Source organism: Pleurodeles waltl, chromosome 4_1, assembly GCF_031143425.1.
Source record: "Pleurodeles waltl isolate 20211129_DDA chromosome 4_1, aPleWal1.hap1.20221129, whole genome shotgun sequence".
In the NCBI taxonomy this organism is placed as follows: Eukaryota; Metazoa; Chordata; class Amphibia; order Caudata; family Salamandridae; genus Pleurodeles; species Pleurodeles waltl.
Window position 1 is genome coordinate 812,398,283 of NC_090442.1, and position 22,276 is coordinate 812,420,558.

Sequence of the window (22,276 nt, forward strand, 5' to 3'; positions counted from 1 at the left end):
TTTCCTTGTGGCAGTGACATCAACACGCCGAATTAGCGAGATTCAGGCTCTCTGTGCTCATAAGCCCTACACAGTGTTTCACTCTTCCAAAGTAGTGATGCGTACACATCCTAAATTCTTACCCAAGGTTATGTCTGACTTTCATGTCAACCAGATGATTTCCTTACCAACTTTCTTTCAAAACCCTTCCACCCAGCTGAGAGGGCACTACACTCTCTAGACATAAAGAGGGTTTTAAAATTCTATTTGGACAAAACCAAATCTATTAGAAAACACAACACTCATTTGTCATTTATGGGCCAGTTCGTACCGGTCTGGCCACCTCTAAACAGTCAATCTCTTGGTGGATTGTCTCCTGTATTCTTTACTGCTACTAGCTAGCGAACAAATCTCTAGCTGGAAAACCAAGAGTGCATTCTACTAGAGGCAAGTCGGCCATGGCTGCCTTGTTGAGGAATGTTCCTCTGGCAGATATCTGCAGGGCTGCTACCTGGAAGTTTGTTCACACTTTCACTAAACATTACTGTCTTGAGTCTGACGCCAGGACAGATGCTCGAGTGGGAAAAGCTTCTTTCAGGAATGTATTTGCTGTATAGCGCATTCCTATATTGTTCGGTCTACTCCCCCGCTGTTTCTGGGATGGGCTTGCTATTCTATTCACCGCTTATGACTATACATGGAAATTCCCTACGAGAGAAGGAATAGTTTCTTACCTGTACCTCCAGTTCTCTCGTAGGGGTATTTCCATGATCATCATAAGCAACCCTCCCTCCTCCCTGGCGGAATAGATAGAATTTTATCTCAGGTATACCTACACTCTCAGCAATGACTGCCTACAAAAAGAACTGAGGTAACTGTCTAACTTTAGGGATGATGGAATACTGGAGGACAGGCTGTTCTTAAAGTCACTGTCTCCTTTTTCTTCATTGATAATGGCAGCCTATGGGCTACACTGCCCTGCACTCCATCATTATTTTGCATTATAAAAAGGTTTGTGAAATACTTTTTCTCCTGAATTTACAACTCCTTCATGCATTTGAATGCATGGGCCTTAAGTTTGTCCTTTTTAAAGCAAACTGGATGAAGAATCTTGAACTCTGTAGCCTTTTTTGTAGGCTGCATATGGACCTTCTTAAGTGACTTTGCAGGCCTTCCTGAAGTAAGACAAACATGAACACTTAAGAAGTTATATTGCAAAAAGGGCTCTGGGTTCCCCGCAGGTGAGCTGAATTATTCACCGCTTATGACTATCATGGAAATACCCCTACGAGAGAACTGGAGTTACAGGTAAGAAACGATTCCTTTTCTCCCATAATTAGTTTGCCTACCAGCAACTGGTAAAAACTAAATCTAGTGTGATGGGGAACAATGTTTCCTCCTAAAATCCATAGATTTTAAACCAGGCTCTGATTGGAGAAAACAGATGTCAGTCACAGACCTGGACAAGGTGTCTTTCTGGTGTTCAGGCTTGGGACACCACTCAGTCATGTGATAAATGTGCCCTTGTGCACCTGAAAGTGATGCAGGACTGAGAAGCAAAGTGTAAGTCCCGCTCGCATCATGGGTGTGCACTCATTCTTGCTCCTTAGACCGTTCCCTCAAGAAGTAAACCTTGCAGTGGAAGTACTCTGGTAAGTCTACATCAAAGTCCAACCAAAGATATAATAAAGCTTACTGGGACTTGACCCTATCCCACTAGTATGTATCTAACAAGAGTGTGTGAGGGTGTCTCAATGTCACCTGGCTCCAGGACCTGCGCCAGCCATTCCTCATTGACAGCTATACCTACTCCACCAGTGATAGAAGAGCATCCAGTGTTTATTTCAATGGCTGGCCCTGAACCAACGTCAGCTTGGCCTCAGCCAATGTTGTGCTAAAGCACAGCTGGTCGTCATACAGCCTGACCCTGTACCATTGCCTCTACTAGGGCTGATGCACCGGCAAAGGCTCCATTATCTTTTTGGCTCTGACTGGGCAAAATACACCAGAGGGAGATGATGGCAGCGAGGAGCATGGTGATTTCCCCCCTCATTACCACAATGACATAATTTACTTGGACTTACAAGAGGTCAGTGGGCTTGATAGCCTCCCCTGATACAGGGTTGAACTCACCACTTGGACCACCAATGAAAGCAAATGCGTCATTTGAAGTAGTGATCCGACTGGCTGCGGCGGTCCTGGAATTGCAGCTGTCTACAGTCGAAAACAAGACTGTTGTCCATATGGACGTTTTGCAGACGGGCCAGCCACATTTGAACCCATGTTCCCCTTTAACAAGACCCTTACTGATACCTTGATGTTTACTCAGTCAAACCTTTGTTATTACCCATAGGTGAATAGGCAGATGGCCAGGTTTCACAAACTTTGGCCCAGCAAGCCTAATTTTCTCACTAAACATCCTACTACGGTTGTTCAGGGTGAATCCCAATTTATTCCCTGTGAATAGAGATTCAGCCAGTTGTCTTCCCTATTATACTTTGTTGAGTAGCCTCTTATATAGGCTTGTAATGTATCAGAACAATCAGGTAACACATTGTAATTGAGCTGTCAAATAGCTGTCCATATTAGGCATTTATAGCCCATCCTAATCCTGATGAAGCAGTACGATGTTGAAGTTCAGCCTCTGCCTTTTGCTCCCCAGATGCTTGTTCATGTCTTTAAGCGTAACTTTTGGGTATACATCCTTGCTACTGCAGAACATGTACAAACATCTGGGCAATATCACTATTTTCCAGTGCTACTCGTCACATCAGTGATGGTGGTAATTGCACCTAAAACCCTATTCGGGGTTTCAAAGCTTGTATCACCTGCCCTTCATTTAAAACTCCTCAATGTTCCTCAGAGTTACATACCATCACCCCCAGATATCTAAAGCTCTGTTCCTCTGGCAGGAGAACCATCTATGTTTATGTTTTATGTTTAGATACTGGAGTGGGATTTGTATTGTGTTGTGCTTTCAACCTTTTTAACTGTTTTAGTACATCTAAGTGTTCTACAATTTCTTTTTAAGCTAAGCCTGTCTGCTCTGTGCCATAACTACCAGGAGTTGAGCTTAGGTTTATATTACTGAAGTCTTAACGTGTCTTTGCAAAAATAGTGACATTATTACTGGTAGTGTACCATAACCCACCCGCAACTAATAATCCACTTTCTCATAGCTACCAAAATGTTTGTGTATACTTTGGTCTCCGACTGATTACATCCCACTTTTTTCCTGTAAAATTGGTGCCTTAATTTGGACTTATTTGTTAAAATAACAATCCAAAGTGGGCAAAGAAGAAGCAAAAGGTGAAGAGGGGGGGTGGCTGCTAACGGGCATGCATGCACTGGTATAACATGATGCAATGAGTATCCTCTTTCTCAAAACATTCAGATAGCTCGATAGTTCTTACCTTCTTTAACATCTGTTTTAGGACAGACATACACTTTTAAAATTGACAGCCTGTGCCTCTTCAAGTAGATTAAGTTTAAGACTGTTGATTTTCTCTCAGGTCTGAGCACATATTAAAAACTGACTGTGCATTCAACACTCCATGTGTCAAGTAAAGGCTGAGGATTTATATACATACCTGGAATTTTTCATGATTCATCTTGGTTTGCATGGCAGGATGCTAAGATCAAGATAGTGGGGATTATTTCGAAGGGGCTCAATTCAAGCCATTTGTTAAAAGTAAACTACAATTGGGGTTATGAAATGCATATTTTTAAAAACTTTATCTGGAAATTAGAGATTAGCTTTCTAAATAGTTCTCAAATGAAAAATGAACTATTCTACTTGAACCTTTTGCTATGAACAAGATTTTTTGTGAACCAACTCCTTACCATTTCAGACACCAACAATCTCATGCTGCCATAACTTCAAATCCTGATGGATACAACTACCTGTGGATTCCTCACCTAATGATTTCTCCCAATGCGCCAGCATTCGACGGAAATGTTCTTCCCAGCTCTGCACGTCGTTGGGGACGTCACAATTGCCCAACTTCCACGCGACGCCGTCTGACATCATCGAGGCAATAAGAGGTCCTCGCCGGCGTGCTGACGTCAGTTCCCTTTTTTCCGTGCCTTCGAGTCAAATTTTTTTCTCCTGGCTCTTGGGGAGCTGCTGTTTCTCGTAAGAGATACTTTCCAGTTAAAATGTCTCCACCTCGGAGGTCCAGCTTCAAGCCTTGTAGGGAATGCGGGGCCGTATGTCTGTCACAGACCTGCATAATGACTGTTTATGGTGTTGGAGCTCAGAGTACGATGTGGAAGAGTGTGGTTCCAGTCAGCAAATGAATCCAAAGGTGTTGAAAGAACGTGAAGCGAAGCTCTTTTTAGTGAAATTGAAGAAGAAGGAAAAGCATCGACATCGCAGATCTTCTTCGAAATCTTCGCACAAGAAACGGCACCATCATGACTCGGCGTCAACATCATTCCCGACGTCGGTCGGGGAATGATCGGTCTTGTTCGAGGTCTCCATCTGCCCGGCGCCGCTAGACGTGGGAGGTCAGCCCGACAGTAACACCACAGCCTCAAAGTCCTCAGGCTTCTCCGGCACCGTCTGTGTACGAGGTGGACGAGCCATGCCAGAGTCCTGCTTTCTCACCTGCACAATCAGAGGTGCTGGATCCAGTACCGACGACGCAGTCGCGCCGATGCCGCAGGGGTATCCTGCCTTCCCAACTCCGGGAGCGGATCCGGCGGCCTTCTTAAATGCGATGTACAGCATCTTCAATGCTATGGCTCCTGGCGGTGCACCGGCTGGTCCTTCAGGTCCATTGGCTTTTGGTCTGGGCGTTCCAGCTCCATACAAGCCGATGCCTTTTATGCCCTTTTGCCTGGTAGAAGGGGCTGGTCCGGCGCTGGTGCCTTTGACGTCGCTGAAAAGACCTTTGACGCCGGTGGTTTCAGCTGCTCCGGTGGCGCCGTCAACTTTGCCACAACTCCAATCGACGCCAGCGAAGAGTGCTCGACTTCCCATGGCGCCGATGGATCTGGCGCTGGAAGAATCGGTAAGATCAGCGTCAGCCGAGGTCATCGGCGTCGGCTAATTCTTTATCGATGCCAAGGATAGAGGCCAGGTTGCGCTCGAGGAGGAAGGCCCTCAGACTGTTGGAGGAGCAGGAATATCGGACACAGCTCCTTGAGGAAGGCGAGATCGCAGAGCCCCAGGGGGACTTTCAGGGCTTGGACTCTGCCAGCGGACTCAATACTTCCCCAAAGTGGGACTTGGCCTCTCCAGGCGAATTCACTGAGGAAGCGGCTTCATTTCACTCAGTGGTGAGAAAGGCAGCAGACTTTTTAGATCTCCTGTTACCTGCAGCTTAGGTGAAAACCAATATCCTCACAGAAGTGTTACATCCGGCTTCGGCTACTACAGAGCCACTCCTGCCGTTTAATGAGTCTCTCACTGAACCAATTTTTGAGGTTTGGAGGAACCCAGTTTCTTCAACGGCGGTTAACAGATCAGTGGCGAGATGGTACAGAGTGGCCCCTGGAGATCCAGGCTTCCTCTCTAAGCATCCAACTCCAGAGAGTCTGGTGGTTCAGGCATCCTGCTCCTCGTGTTCAGCTCCTGGTTCGTTCCCTGGGGCTCCTTCAGATAGGGAGTCGAAAAGGATGGAGCAGTCGGCCAACGCAACTTGTGTGTTAGGGAGATACATTCATGCCTTGATGAACACGGCTGAGATGCCAGATTTGCCCCAGGACATGCGGGGTCTTTTGGCTGATGCTCAAGCGGCGGCGACTCAGGTTATACAGACTGGGTTAGATACTGCAGATTCAGTGGCCAGAGCGATGTGGACATCCATTGTAACCAGGAGGCATGCTTGGCTGAGGTCTTCTGGTTTTTCCTCTGATGTGCAATCGACTCTTTAAGACTTGCCATTTGATGGAGATAAACTGTTTGGTTCGAAAGCTGGCTCTGCCTTAGAGCACTTCAAAGAGAGTAGGGCTACGGCTAAGTCCCTAGGTTTGCAGGCTTCTACCACAACCCCGTTCAGGTAATTTAAAAGGTTTAGGGGGTTTGGTCGAGGCTCTTCCTTTCGGAGGAGACTCCAGTCTGCAGGCCAACAACAAGCTACTCTTCCCTATACGTCATTTAGAGGGAGGGGTAGAGTTCGAACCAGAGGAGCCACCCAGCAGCACCCTGCCTCTTCCTCTTCCTCCGGAGGGGTGCAACAGGGAAAGCAGCCTTAGTCCTCCGTCCATTCCTTCCCATACTTCTCCTGTAGGGGGAAGGTTGTTTCTTTTTCTCCGCATGTGGAAGCTGATCACATTGGATTTCTAGGTTATCAATATTGTGGAGAAAGATAATGCACTTCCCTTTCAGGAGTTTCCCCCTTCCATCCCTCCCCGTCCCTCCTTTTGCACAAAAGAACATCTCCTGTTGTTGCAACAGGAATTTCAAACCCTATTATCAAAAGGTGCAGTGGAGTTGGTTCCAGAGCAGGAAAGGGGTCAGAGTTGTAATTCGAGATATTTATTGATCCCCAAGAAGGATGGTCGGTTGAGATCTATCCTGGACCTGAGGGTTTTGAACTGGTTCCTCAAGCAGGAGAAGTTCAAAATGCTGATCCTAGCACAGGAGCTTTTGGCGTTGAACGAAGAAGATTGGATGGTGTCTGTCGACTTGCAGGATGCTTACTTCCGCATCCCTATTCTCAAGTTGCACAGGAAGTATCTCTAGTTTGTGGTGGGGACGCAACACTATCAGTTTGCGGTCCTTCCTTTTGGTCATACTTCCGCGTCTTGAGTCTTCACAAAGGTGATGGCGGTGCTTGCAGTGCATCTCAGGAGGAAGAGGATAGCGGTTTTCCCTTACCTGGACAACTGGTTGATCAAAGCCAGGTCTCCAGAGCTCGTGTTGCGTCACCTGCAGATGACAACTCAGTTGTTGTTTGATCTGGGCTTTTTGGTAAACGTGCACAAATCTCACCTGGAGCCCTCTCAACGCCTCTTGTTCATAGGGGCTGTACTGGACACAATGTAGAATCAGGACTTTCCTCCGCCTCAGCGGATTTAGGACATCCAGGCATTGATTCCAATGTTTCAAAGTGGAGCAGTTGTTCCAGTCGTCAAGGCCCTTTGTCTGCCCGGTCGCCTCATGCATTCTGTTGGTCACTCATGCACGCTGGCATATAAGGGCTCTTCAGTGGTGCCTCCGCAGGCAGTGGTTTCAACACAAAGGGGATCTCGAGGAGTCAATAACGATTTCCAGAGACACTGCAGCGGATTTACAATGGTGGGCTGTGCATGGTAACCTTTCCCAAGGAAGGCCGTTCTCACTGCCGCCTCTGGTGACCACAGTGATAGCAGATGCTTCCACTTTAGGGTGGGGAGCTCATATGGGGGATCTAGAGATCAAAGGTCGTTGGTCTTCAGTGGAACAGATGTTTCACATCAATCTGTTGGAATTACGAGCGATACGTTTGGCTCTCAAGGACTTCCTCCCCTCCCTTCGCAGTCAGTCGATACGGGCAACACTACTGCGATGTGGTACATAAACAAGGAGGGAGTAGTAGGGTCGTACCTTCTCTGCAGAGAAGCTCTAAGGCTTTGGTCCTGGGCTCAGGACCATCAGATTTGCGTAGTAGCAAACCATCTGGCCAAAGTTCTAAATGTAGATGCGGACAGTCTCAATCGGCACTTCTTAGCCGATCACGAGTGGCGTCTCCATCCGGACCTGATCCTGTACATCTTCAGGATGTGGGGATTTCCTCCGGTAAATCTGTTTGCCACTCGGGGGAATGTGCACTGTCCGTTGTTCTGCAGCCTCCAGTATCCGGTGCGAGGGGCGTTAGGGGACGCATTTCAGATGTCCTGGCACGGCCAGTTGCTTTACGTCTTCCCCCCCATACCCTTGATTCCTCGAGTCTTGAAGAGGATTCGCCAAGACCGGCCCAAGTCATCTTAATAGCTCCGGATTGGCCTCGAAGGTATGGTACTCCGACCTTCTCCAACTCTCACTGTGCCCTCCGCTCCGTCTCCCTCTCAGGGCAGACCTCCTCTCGCAGTCGCAGGGGCAGGTTCTACACCCCCACCTCCAGAGTCTGCATCTGTATGCCTGGAGATGGAACGGGGCAATCTGAGTTCCTTTTCTCTCCCTCCAGAGGTGGTGGAAGTTATTTTATCAGCCAGGCGACACTCAGCCAAATCAATCTATGCTGGCAGATGGGCAAAATTTGTGGCTTGGTGTGGAGAGAACCAAATTGATCCCTTACATGCCCATTTCTCAGACATTTTATTATTTGCGTTGTTCTTGGCGCAGAGGGGTTGTGCAGTTGCAACTGTTAAGGGCTATTTATCGGCGCTGTCGGCCTTTCTGGGCCTTCCTGATCAACCCTCCTTGTTTAAATCCCCTATAGTTACAAGGTTCTTGAAAGTTCTTACTAATAAGTTCCCTCCCTCTCCTTTTATTTTGCCTCAATGGGATCTGAATTTGGTACTTTCATTCTTGATGGGTTCACCGTTTGAGCCTTTGCATTCATGCCCCTTAAGGTTTTTAGTGTTGAAAACTGTTTTTGTTGTAGCCATCACATCAGCTAGGCGAGTGAGTGAGCTGCAAGAGCTTAGCGTAAAACCCCCTTTCACTTCCTTCCATGCGGACAAAATGGTGCTGAGGACCAGGGCGGCTTTCCTTTAGAAGGTTGTTACACCCTTCCATTTAGGGCAGTCCATTACGCTCTCATCCTTTTATCCTCCTCCCCATCCGTCGAAAGAAGAGGAGAGACTTTATCGGCTTGACCCTAAAAGAGCTTTAAGCTTCTACGTTGACAGAATGAAAGAGTTCCGATTGGAAGATCAGCTCTTCATCGGCTATGTGGGGAAGAGGACACTATCCAGGTGGGTCATTCTTTGCATTAAAATGTGTTATTCTTTGGCAAAGAAGGTTCCTTCTGCTGGATTTAGAGCCCATTCCACCAGGGCTAAGTCAACCTCTTCGGCTTTGGCTAGAGGTGTTCCTGTGGCAGAGATTTGTAAGGCCGCAATTTGGTCTTCCCTCCATACTTTTGCGAAGCATTATCGCTTGGATTCAGAGGTTAGGAGGGATGGTCATTTTGCACTGTCCGTGCTGCAGGATTTCTTGGTGTGACAATTCAGGCACCCGCCACCGAGTGCGGTACTGCTTTGGGACTCTATTCATTAGGTGAGGAATCCACAGGTAGTTGTATCCATATGAAGAGCAAGTTACTTACCTTCGGTAACGCCTTTTCTGGTGGATACACAAGCTACCTGTGGATTCCTCACGGTCCCACCCGCCTCCCCGTTGCCTGGTTGGTCTTATCAAGATATCCTAGGGTGTGTATGTATATAAAGATGTGTGTATATATATATATACACACACATATATTTGATGATGATATATGTAGGTGCGTGTACATAAATGTGCTTTTTCGGTGTGTTTATATATATATATGTATAAACACAACCTTATTTTTTAATAAGGCAACCGGCACTCCGTGAATGTGCAGATCTAAGGTTTAATACAAACAAACAGGAACGCGTTTCGGCGTCTCCGCCTTTCTCAACCTGTGTGGGCCGCCATTTTTGCCCCATTTAAATACAAGTGCAACCATGAGATTGAATTCTTAGACATCAGAGTATTCATTGAAAATAACAAAATTGAGACAACATTGTTTAGGAAAGCCACAGCAGGGAACAGCATCCTGCATGCTAAAAGTCACCATCCTCAACCTCTGAAGAATAACATTCCTTTTGGAGAATTTTTGAGAGCCAAGAGAATTTGCAGTAAAGAAAGTGATTATTTAAAAGTACAAGACAACATGATTGACAGATTAAAACAGAGAGGATACTCCAGTGAGTTATTACAACACAGTGCAGTTAGAGTCAAATCCAGGTCCAGAGATCAGTTGCTATTTGCTTCAGAACAAAGCAGTAAAGGTGGAAAGAAAAATAGCAATACACATGATGATACTGCTAATGTTAGATACATAACCACGTTTAATAGGGCTCATGAATCCATCAGAAAGATTTTACAGAAACATTGGCACATGCTAAAAAGTGATCCTGTGATAGGCACTAATTTGAAAAATAGGCCTACAATAACATATAGAAAAGGGACGTCAATGAGAAATGTCCTTGTGAAAAGCGATGTGAGACAGGGGAAGACTATGCAAAGTAGCTGGCTTCAATCGCAAAATGGATTTTTTAAATGTGCCTAATGTAAAGCATGTAAAAACGGTGAAAACACTAAGAGTATCCAGCAAGGAGACAGAACTATTCACACCATAAAAGGCAGATACGACTGCAGGAGTGAATATGTCATTTACATTTTAAAATGCAGTTGTCCCAAGATATATGTTGGTAGTACTAAACTCCAAGTGCACAAAAGAATACTCCAACATTTGAGGGCGATAACCAACAAAGACGATTCATACCCTGTTGCTAGACATATACATGAGTTCCATGCAGGACGAATGGAAAGTATCAAATATAGTGTAATTGACGGAATAAAAAAAGATGTACGTGGAGGGGACAGGGAGAAAAACCTGAGAAAGTTGGAATCCAGATATATTTTGACACTTGATTCTAGAGAGCCAGTAGGATTAAACTCTAGTGAATAATTATATATTCATTTGAACTAAGTGGGTTCCTTATTCAGTATATTCTTTCATTTAGGCCTTTTTAGTCACATGTTCTGTCTGTTGATACACACAAATTTTTTTCTGCATGAGACATATGGTACCATTCATAAAAATTAAAAATTAACAATTAATAATATTTTCTTTACTGTCGTGAAAACAATGGTACCATAATATTCCACAGGTTTAAGTACATAGTTATTGCTATTGTGTTATATCATGGTCGTTGCAGTATTTATATGTGTTTCCAACATGTTTAACGATTCTTCTAAGATTTTTCCATGGTCACATAGTATAGTATAACTTTGTTTTTGTTGTTGGTAAATCGTTGATTAAGGTATGCAATTAATCTTTGAATTATGCTTAGTTAATAACTAGTATGAGAGTTTCAATTCAATTTCTTTTTGTTATCTTTGCCTACATATTTGCTTCTATTTACTACTTAGATTAGATTCGTTTTTGGATAAGAACAAGGTTTTCATAGACATAACATGTAAAATAGGAGGTAAAATTCATAGGCATTTATTTATATATGCATTTATACATGTTTTTGCAATTAGGCGTAATGATGGATGTTGTGAATATTATATGTTTAACTATCAGTATTTTTGTTACTTTGTTGCTTTAAGAAATGCACTTGTATTTAAATGGGGCAAAAATGGCGGCCCACACAGGTTGAGAAAGGCGGAGACGCCGAAACGCGTTCCTGTTTGTTTGTATTAAACCTTAGATCTGCACATTCACGGAGTGCCGGTTGCCTTATTAAAAAATAAGGTTGTGTTTGTATGTCAGACGTGGTGGCGCGCGTCTTATCCAGGCACCATTGGCGATTAGGAGCGGCAAGGGAATTGCCGAAGTTAAGTGTTTCTATATATATATGTATGTATATGTATATATCTACATATACACGTTTATAAATATATTTGATATTTTGATGTTTCTATTTTATTAAAGGTTTTGTTTTATATTTGACTGATGTGTTCATGTCAGGTATGTATAGTCGGTAGTCACCTGTTCGCCTTGAAGGCACGTAAAAAATTGTGAAAACTGACGTCAGCACTCCGGCGAGGACCTCTTATTGCCTAAATGACGTCAGACGATGTCGCGTGGATGTCGGCCAATTGTGACGTCCTCGTCGACGTGCAGAGCATGGAAGAAATTGTCCGTTGAATGCTGGCGCATTGGGAGAATTCATTAGGTGAGGAATCCACAGGGAGCTAGTGTATCCACCAGAAAAGGCGTTACCGAAGTTCAGTAACTTGTTCGTGTGGTACAAAATACTGATAGATTCCATATATATGCACTCCACTGCAATCGCAGGCATGAGTTTAGGATCCCAGTTCTTTGACAGGACATGGTCATCACCGAAATCCTACTATAAAGTTTTTGGCTTTTTCCAGGCTTTTATGTCGTTATATGATTTTGCATCGCTCGTAACTGCAAAGGCATGGAGACAAAAAATGCCACTATTTTTGACTTCTGTGCAAAGGTTACAGTAGGTTTGCAGAAATACAGCAACGTTTGGAAGGGCTTTGATCCAGAACGTATTCTTTGTTAGTGGTATCTCATACACTGCCTTTAGTATCTTATGTTGGATATTTTATATTTCTTTAATGAAAAAAAAATGGATGTGATTATTTCTATGTTTGCATTTGGAACATGTGATTATTCATCATTATAAAGGAATATAGATTAAAAGTTTGTTTGAACTTTTTGCTGTGAATACTTTTTCTTGCAAACCAACCCCTTAGACGTCTACTACCTACTAATGAAAGGGAAACCAGGTGATTTGTCTATGTAGACAGACAATTAGAAAAATGGGTCAGGCACACACTAAATAGGCCTATCTTTATCAAAACCAGTCTTATTAGGTATACACTGCACCCTATCCCTTATTCCGTTAAGGGGATTGCAGTTTCATACCAATTTCCCATCTAAATCATGGCTTCCTTGATTAAAAAGTGAAAGATTGGAGATCAGAACTGATGACCCAGTTGCTTGGCACAAAATGCTGATAGATCCCATATATCTGCTCTCTACTGCAATTGCAGGCATTTGTTTAGGATTCCAGTTCCTTGACCTGACATGGTAATTGCCCACATCCTACTATACCTTTTTTGACAGTGCCCAGGCCTTCATTTTGTCTTTTTCGATTGGTTGTAACTGCAAAGGCATGAAAGCAAAAAATGCCACAATTCTGGATTTATCCTATGCAAAGGATAAGGAGGTTTGCAGGAATAAAACAAATGCTGGAAAGGCTTTGATGCAGAATGTTTTCTGTGTTAGTACTATCTCATACAATGACTTTATTATCTTACATTGAATATTTTATATTTACTTAGTGAAGAAATGCATTTAATCATTTCTGTTTTTGTATTTGGAATATGTGATGAAGTGTCACTACAAAGGAAAATAGATCATAAGTTTGACTACTTTTTCACTAAGTAAGTGTGGGAGAGTTAACATTTAAAACATATTGTTGAACTATTACAAAGTGATGAAACTACTGTGAATACATACTTGTTTTACTACTTTACTTTTGGAAAGTCCAAGCAATATGAAACTGTTTTGGGAGCAATTTACAAAACAGATTCCAGAGTGATTTTGTGGAGACCTACAATTTATCTCCATATATTTTATTTAAAAAATGTTAACTGCCGTTTGAATATGTTGTGTACCAATCTCTTGGTCCAGACCCATAATTATCTCTTCCTTTAAAAGGGTTGCAAGAAGTCCCTAAGTGTAACCACTCTATTTTGCCCTTAAATTTGCTGGTAAAAGTTGTGGGATGTATTCTTCTGGAATATTGGGCAGAGGACAACAAAGGTTTGACAGACATGCAGTATGGTTTTAGAAAAGGAAAGGGTACTGTAGAACAGTCGCTCAGTTTGCACTTGTTGATTGGCAAATGCACTATGATGAAACAGACACAATCCATCTGGCCTTTATGGAATTGAGAAGTTCACTTGGTGGTGAATCACATTGTAAACATTGGACTAGTATGATAAAACAAGGGGTTGTTGAGGTATTTGTCAATTTTTGTGGCAGTTGAACCTGAATGCCTCGGCAAGAGTAAGAGTTGGAATTAATTCACAATGTACCAATCCCTTCAAGATAGTATGGGGTGTAAAACAAGTTTGTTTGTTGGCTCCCCTGTATTTTAATCTGTATATTACCAATTTAGAGTTATTCCTTCTTGATAGGGGCTTAGATATGCCTAAAGTTAACTAGCACTTTGTCCTGATAATACTTTATATGGATGACGCCTTTTAATGTCTGGAACTGCCAGTGGTCTTCAAAAATGTTTGGATACCTTTGCCTAATATGGATGACCTGAATTTAAACACTAACCTGTATAAGGAAATTGTAATGACATGTGGCTGACGGCCTACCAAGTCCTGTTCTTTCTCATTTGGTGGCATGAGCATAACAAAACAAGTACCTTCTCATATTTGGGTATACAGTTTGATTCATGCAGGACCTGGATTAAACCGAGAGCTGTCAGAAAACCACAATTTAAGAGCTCTTTTGAAACAGTTATAGGGTCAAAAACCACTGAAAGAATTTTTTTTATTGTACAAACGTAAATGTGGATCTGTGGCAACCTATGGAGTGGGTATGTGGGGATATGCAGATTGTGGGGATTTGCAACTAGCTGAAATTAGCTTTTTCAAAAAGAGCACTTGTACTTTCATCTAGTTGTTCCAATTTTGTGGGCGATGGGGAACTGGGGCTCATATACCTAATTGATCATATTAAAACACACCCCCTTTTGTTGTTACATTTAGTTTGGTCTAGATCAATAGGCCTCATTTACTTAGCTGTCGCTACACTAATGCCTGTCCCTTGACCATGCATAAATTGTTCTAGGAAACAAGAGCAACCCAAATGTTCACACAAACATGCGTATAAACACTATAACATACACAACTGTTCACGTGAAACTTATTTAGAAACATAAAGAATATAGCAGAACATTCTGCGTTGAAACAATCAATTAATATTAGAACATTAACATCAAAGCAGTATACATTCTTTTTAGAACAAATCCATCTTCGGTCACTCAACCAGTATCATTCATGAGTTTTAGGCAACATTCTTTATTCATAAATACCTAAGAAAAAAGACTTCTTAAATGGAAAAAGAGCGAGATAGTGGTAAGTGCACCCCAAGTGAAGAAGACCAAAACAAAAATAGGTTGCAAGTATTGCAAGGTGGTTGGTGTATTGGTATATAAAATTAGACAGCCGTAGATGTTTACATTATGAATGGTCACAAGCGGGAATGCCCTATGTGAGAAGAGAAACACAAAGGTCTGTCTTTTCAGGTGTCTATGGAGTTTCAGCCCTATACAAAGATATCAGGGTCTCATCAGGACTTATAATAACCTGGAGGATGGTTGCCAATTCAATTAACACTCAAGGAATGGAGTCTTGGTCCTTTATGTAAGCTGCAATGTAAGGGGTCCTGGGGGCACCCCATACAGGGAACATCCAAGTCAGCAGTATATGTACTTATGTATTTTTCGTTTAAACTTAATACATCAGGTTGCATCCTGATCATAGAGGAATGTTCTAATACCCCTCCTTTTTGCCTCTGCAGTGGTCTACCAAAAAAAAAATTGTTGTATTATGTCTTACTTTGTAAGTATTATAAAGAGCCTAGATCAACTTGGTTGTTACCACTTCTTAAAAAATGGTTTTAGATATTTTAAACCTGCTTTGTTATATCTTCAGGAGTTACAAAATGTGTCAATATTCCCTGACATGTTAGCCTTTTTAAACAGTTTTTAAGAATAGGGAGACTACTAATTCCTTTGTGAACATGTTTTTTATCACTAAAATTCTTAGCACTATTTGATGTTTTCGATGATTTCAGCATACCTATTTTATGCTTGTATGTAATGCTTTTCACATTTTTAAGTTGTAATCTTCTATGGTTGTATAACCGAACAAAGAAATATACAGTCTTGAATATGAAAATGTGGCTATGTAAGGACTGTGAAGAGATAAAAGCTCTTAGGAAGTATTATCTTTTTCTTTTACAGGGCATTCTATGTAATATTTTCTTACTTTTTTTGTTTTTTACTCTGATATCCCACACAGGGTGCAAATCTGACCTTTTCGACAGTTGATCATGTTAGCCTTTCAGAAAGTATTAAGAAAAAAAATGTCCTAACTATTCGTATTGTAAGTGTTGATGAAGAAGCTTTGGATTACCTTAAGTGAGTATTTTTTTTAGACACTATACTTTTAGTATATGTTACATGAGATAATGAGTATTTTCAAGATAGATTTGCAAATCTAGATAATGTTGGTGGTTTCTTACTGGCTCTCCACTCCACCCTTTAACGAGAACCGGTTCTTATTGTCAACAGGTCCGACAGCAAAGAGAATGAAATCAGATTGCTCATTGAAATAGCTTCCGACATTTCATGTTTGAGTCATTTGAGATATTCATGGACAGCCATCAAGGGCTGATGGTGGACATGTTTCCTTTACAGGAACTTAAAGCATCAGTGCTAACCTCTGTAGTCATTGAAGGAGGTTTAAAGTCAACGAGAGGTTGGATGATTTTCTGACAGTTGTATATTTGTCTAAATCCCTGGTGTTGAAAACTCCAGAGGTAAAGCCAAGGGACAGAGCGAAGTGTCTCTTGGTGCTTATATTAGTGATGTAATAGGGAGCCAGAGTTACAGTATCTGCCTTGGAAGGCAAGGAAGAGCGAAGTAACTGTCTGAGGTACGGGTTAAAGTGGGTACAGCTTGGAAGATGCCAGAAACCTCCTGAGAGCACAAGCTTATGATTAGATTCTTGGCTTCTAGATCCATGGCATTTACCACCTGTCATGGTTCTTGGACCTATGTAGAAGAGGAAAGATATGAACAATGAGAAAGGTGGATATATTACATATTCTTATTAGAAAGATCAGAACTGAATTCCAAAATAATCCAGTCTCTTAAAAACGTTATTAGCAGAGGATAATACTAATAAAATTAAATCGATGACACAATAGGATACAATTGCAACGATTAAGACTAAAAAAAAATGGAGGTTGGTAGCTGAGAGTGGGGTACAGTAAAGTTACCAATTGTGAGGCTGTTACTGATGAAATCAAATGCTGTCTATGTACCACTTTTCTCGTTAGAACACAGGAGAATAGAGTAGACTCCTTAACTTATAGTTGCTAAAATCCCATCCCAAGGCATATTTCAAAATTAATATATGGTTAAATGTGTAAGTACAAAAAATACTATATTGCATTGGTCTGGACAAGTGATTTAATAAAGCTGTAGATCCTTTTATTGAGGCTGGGCCTCTGCAGTGGCCGTAATTCTTCCTCCAATTTTGGGCAGAGTCAAGCTCACTTACCTTTAAATGATCTAAGTTTATTTCCCTGCCCTGGTTCATAAAAAGGCTTGCAAGCAAGACCTGAGTAACAGTAAGCTCTTGTTATGCTATACCCTATGTTGATACGTTTGCTAACATTTGGCAAGATAATACAAATAATTAGGCAGAATAAATTATCACCCTGTGTAATGATTATCTGCAGGCAAGGAATGTAAGTGGTGCACCGTATAGCAACTTTCACAACATTGCTAACCATGAAGTAACTGGTGGGTTAGAACTGCTTTGGAACTGTGCATCATGTGAATCAGCAACATCATTTGATAACATTCACCCAGTATGCAAAGCAGACAGAAAGGGGAGCACCTGCTTGGCTCATTTCACATGGACACAGGGCCGATTTATAAAAACAGGATCTCTGGCTAGCGGTGTTATATGTGAATGGGCCATAGGGCAAGTTTGCATACTCACCTTTATTCTGTATTAAGAGCTGTGTTTTGATCGTGGATCGTATGATGGGCAATTCAATTTCACCCAAAGTAGCCTGTTGTTCGTCAGTGACATAACATTCAGTCACACTTGTATGGATTTACAACATAGCTGAACACTGTTATGACCTATGCACAGATCAAACATAGAGTTAATCTCAGCAAAACAAACTGTGGCTTCCCCCAGTGATCAGTGATGTTCCCTCTTTTATTTAATACCTGTGTACTACCCCTGACTAGAGTGATCCAGGCATCTGCTGTTTACGTTTTTGTGTAGGGTGATGATAACCAAAATATCTTCAAAATTGACAGCGAAATCCAAATTGTGAATCAATTTCTTTTTACCACACCGGTCTGTTGTAATACCATATACCTATACCTCCCACAGAAATTGCTTAGGGAATTGTAGTTAATCCAGGATGCCGCAGTGAGGCTGATTTTGAATTTGAAACGAACAGCTTTGGTAGATGTGAAGAAACTTTACTGGTTGCCGGTAGCCGAGAGAGTGAACATTTAGATGCTTTTCTTTGCCCATGAAACGTTTTATGGTGGTAAAACAAGATCGTATTGTTCCATATCACCCACAGACAAGGTTATCATTGACTGGGATGAGGCTGTTGGCTGTTGCCACCTTGGAGTGCTACCTTAGGTGGCAAATCTTTTTCAGTCCTGGCATCCAAGCTGTGCACTTTCAGTTTAGCTTAGTAAATAAGCTAATATGCTATCAAAGCCCGTTTATTTAGGTAAGTGGATAAATATCTTGTGGTTGGTGACCGTGCACATTTATTTGGTGTGATCTGCAGTCAGTTTTTGACCAGCGATATGAGTCCTTTCAGTGACTGAGCACTTTATAAAACAGTAAATATTTTAACAAAAAAATAAAACTTAAATTATATCCGATGGTTAGGAAACCAAGGTCCATACACTATCCCAGGTCCACAAGCCATTGCTGTACCCAGATATAGGTATTTGGGTGTTCTTTTTAATGATCAGCTGTTTTGGTGGCTTTTCTTGGGGTCTGTTAATATTACTGATAACAAGACCATTATGAACATCCTAAGATTGTGCAACTGCAGCTACTGGTAGACTTTGGTATGTTCGCATTCATTCTGATAAGTTTGGCAATGTATTTCCGTTATTTAATGAATTTTCTGCAGTCAGTGCCAAAAACGTCGTTATTATGAGTAATTTGCTGTATTTTATAACACAATCACATTGTGTACTTTTGCCTGTCAGCTGATCAGATATTTAGAAAATAAACAAATCACATTATCCATCAATAACAAAGTTGAGACAGGTAGAGTTTGAGTCATAGGCCATATGTGGGAATAAGTGATGTGGGCTGGTTTGGAATTAGAGCTCTCTTTGAGGGTTCAATACATATTAAATCTTCAACTAGGGTTTTATAAATAGAATAGCTATCAGTAGTAATTTATATATATATATGTTTAATTTTATGGCCGCTTGCTGCAGATAATATATTTGAAAGTGCTTATTGTTATAAGTATGTAGGGAATTACTAACTGTCGGAATACTGATTTACAATCCAAATCAAATAGAGCAAACTCATTAATGTTCCCTTTTGTCCATATATCATGTTTCTAGCCCTTGTCCTAAACCCTTACCAACATAGTCAATAATCAAACCTCTGTTTGATACAATGACTTTGCACTAGGATTGGTTGACAATGTGGCATCAGATGTACCCATTTGAATGTCCAAAGCTTGATAATGGTCAGTTAAGGGATTTCAGTAATGCCCATTTCTCTTCACCTTTTATCTGTAACAAGTCTTTTTAACATCTTGAATCACTGGTAATCTTGAATCACTTTAAGGATGCTTTTAGATACCCCATCTGTGTTGCAAAGCAGTTTACAATAGATTATTAACCAGAACCTATGCTGGACATCCTACATTAGGCAGAACAATCATCTACCTTTCCATTTCCAAATCAATAACAGGCACTACATTTAATCTCCAGGCCATAAATCGGATATGTGTTTGCTTTCTTGAGTCATTGATCCTTTTGAAGTGTATCCTTCCTACATGATGTTCTGAACATTCTGATTCTAAACATTCCACAGAGGTCCTTGGAATACTGATTTATTTCTCTGTTACCTGATGCCAAGAAGCAAGTCAAGCTTCAGAAAAAAAGCTCACAGAATGTCACATGCAGAAACAAACTCTGCAGGCATACCAGGTGTGAGGAGAATCATTTTGACTGAGAAGAAAAACTAATGTACTAAAGATATACCTTAATTTTCCTGCATGCTGCAGATTCTGTGTAGTTTAGGACTGCAAAGGCTGAATGACAGGACAGCTGGCACGAGATTCACAAATGTTTTATTCCAAATCTGCATGTGTGCCAGTTGTAGGAAAAACACATTTTGTACATATGCTAATTCACAAAAATTATTTGTGAATGTTCAAAATGTATTGGCTAAGTGACATTTGAATTGCATACCTATGTGTTGCCCCAGCACAAAACGTGCTACCTTGTTTCGTGTAAAGGATGTATTATGAGTAGATCTTAGGACAGGTTTCATTCCGTGTGGATTCCACAACGACCTGTGCTCACCTACATTTCCCCTTTCCTGCAACTGTGCCTCCAGGTTGATTTGCAGGCCCCTGCACAGCACACATTTCAGTTTTACCATTATTTGTTTTATTCTTTATTTTATTTTTCAGATAACAGGTTCAAGCCAGGCCAAGCAAACTGCCTACAAAAACACACAAAACCAGCAGCAGGGTAGATTTCAAGGTCACAGTATTTTCTTATGATGTTCATACAAATAGCAGGGTCTCAGTGTATTGCCAACAACTGTTTACATCAATGTCCTCAATGTATAAAACTGGATACATTAATTAGTAGTGTGTAAACCATTAATTTGCTGCCACATTAAGGTTCAAATATGCCTCCCCTGACAATTCAGGGTGCTTCATTCCGCATTTCAGGTTTTTCTGCCTTAAGGTCTAATTTCTTGCATGCAGGCCCCGTGAGGTAGGCTCTACCGTTGTGAGATTTAGCAACTGCTGCAATATCTCTACACATATAATTTTATCACCATCAGACTTTCCGTACTGCTTGAATCTCGCCTCTCATTATCCATTCTGACATGCACCTATTCCATGCCTGTACAGTAGGTCCATTAATGGACAGCCAATGTATACCAAATCTTCTGTTTGCCAGTACCAAAGTGATGGTGGAAGGGATAACACCCCTCTCCTTAAAAAATGGTAATATTCGTTTGTCCCCAATTGGCATATTTAATTTAGTTATAAGTCCCCTGTAAAGTGGCACTACCTGTGACTGTAAATAAATGCTACTAGTGGGTCTGCAGCACTGACTGTGCCACCTACTTAAGTAGCCCTTTAAGCATGTCTCAGGCCTGCCATTGACCTAGCAAATAAACCTTTTCCCACATCCAATCCTTCCTTTTTAATACATGTAAGCCATCCCTAGAGTGGTGGGATACTAGAATAGATGAACCCCAGACGCACAATGTCTTACATTCCTTGGGTAAGAGTCGATATCCTGACAAATGGTTATATGGGGCACCTAATAGGATGCAGCAGAAACCATTGTCTGCCCTCCCACACTGTTGGGATGACATATTGGGCATAAAACTCACAGGCCAAGAGTGGTCAGAAATGCTGGCTTAGCCACAGAAAGTCTATAGGAATTTCTGTTTTAAGATCATTCAGTTCAACTGTCTTCATCAGACTTAACTCATCCCATAGATGCTGACGAGAATCTATTGAGGATAGGCTAAATGCTCCCCCCGCTGTACACTAGCAGAGGCAGTTTTTGTCATATGACATGGGCCTGTCCCACTGTCTGGGTGTTCTGGTCTGTGGTAGTGCAGAGGCTAAGTGAAACACCGGCCCAGAGGGTACTGTGCACTTTGGAGACCTGCTTACAGGGATCCTTCCTGTGGCTGAAATGTTGGAAAGTGGAGAGCTGCTTCCTCGACTTCCTGGGGTTAGTGTTGGCCAAGAGGCAGCTCTCTATGACCTGGAAATCGGTAACTGGGCCGGTGGTGGCCAGGTTTGGTGTCAACGGTTAAGGAATGGGTCCGAACTGAAGACCAAGCACTCTGTAGAGTAGAAACATGAGGAGTACGGAAAAGTATGTTTTTGGAGGCATTTAAAAACCCTGGGAGTCATGGGTCTTTGCCTTTGGGAAGTCCTTTGGGAAGTCCTGGCCCTGTGAGCGGAGAGGAGAGGGAATGGATGAGTAGAGGTGTGGATGGGAATAAGAATGGTACTTCATGTTGGAAGTGGTGTCTTGAGGGACCGGTGATGAATGTAGTGGCCTGCCTTTTGTTAGAGGGTTCATGGATTGCAATGTGCTAAACTCCGCCCGGCCACACAAGTATGTCCTAAGCCAGAAGGAAGGATGGATGAAAATATCTCTCCGGCTGATCCCTCCTCCGCTACTTCCTTTCCTTTTTATTTCTGTTTTATGCCACAGTATTGCAGCGCACCTGTAGCTCACTGTTTGTATTATTAGTTAATTTATGTTTTTATGGTGTTTCTCATTCTGACTGGCCGCTACATAAGAGTTAAACAATGTAATGGACTGTATGTTATGAATGGGCGATGCTGTTACACTATAGAGATGATGTTATATTGCTCTTGTTTAAGCTCCGACTGCTGCTATGTTTTGAACATCTCTCCCTTGAGAGGCATGACAAATATGGAGGTCAAGGATATTATTCTGTCATGTGTTAATGTAATGAGAAAATGGCAATAGAAATACTGTTAAAAAAACAAGCCACTCTTAGGGTAAGCCCTGGACAGCCCAAAGAGCCGGGTGCAATGTTTTTAAAAAGTAGAACATGCACTTTTAAGAT

General features: G+C 41.9%; 1 protein-coding gene across 4 annotated transcripts in view; it reads left to right on the forward strand.

Moving 5' to 3' along the window:
- The window catches only part of CAPS2 (calcyphosine 2), a 925,516-nt gene that overhangs the window by 481,504 nt on the left and 421,736 nt on the right, over window positions 1-22,276 (forward strand). For all 4 annotated transcript variants that reach the window (XM_069229548.1, XM_069229545.1, XM_069229547.1 and 1 more), the window contains one exon: window positions 15,692-15,810. In XM_069229548.1, coding sequence (XP_069085649.1) covers window positions 15,692-15,810 — 119 coding nt within the window. The remainder of the gene's footprint in view (window positions 1-15,691; window positions 15,811-22,276) is intronic.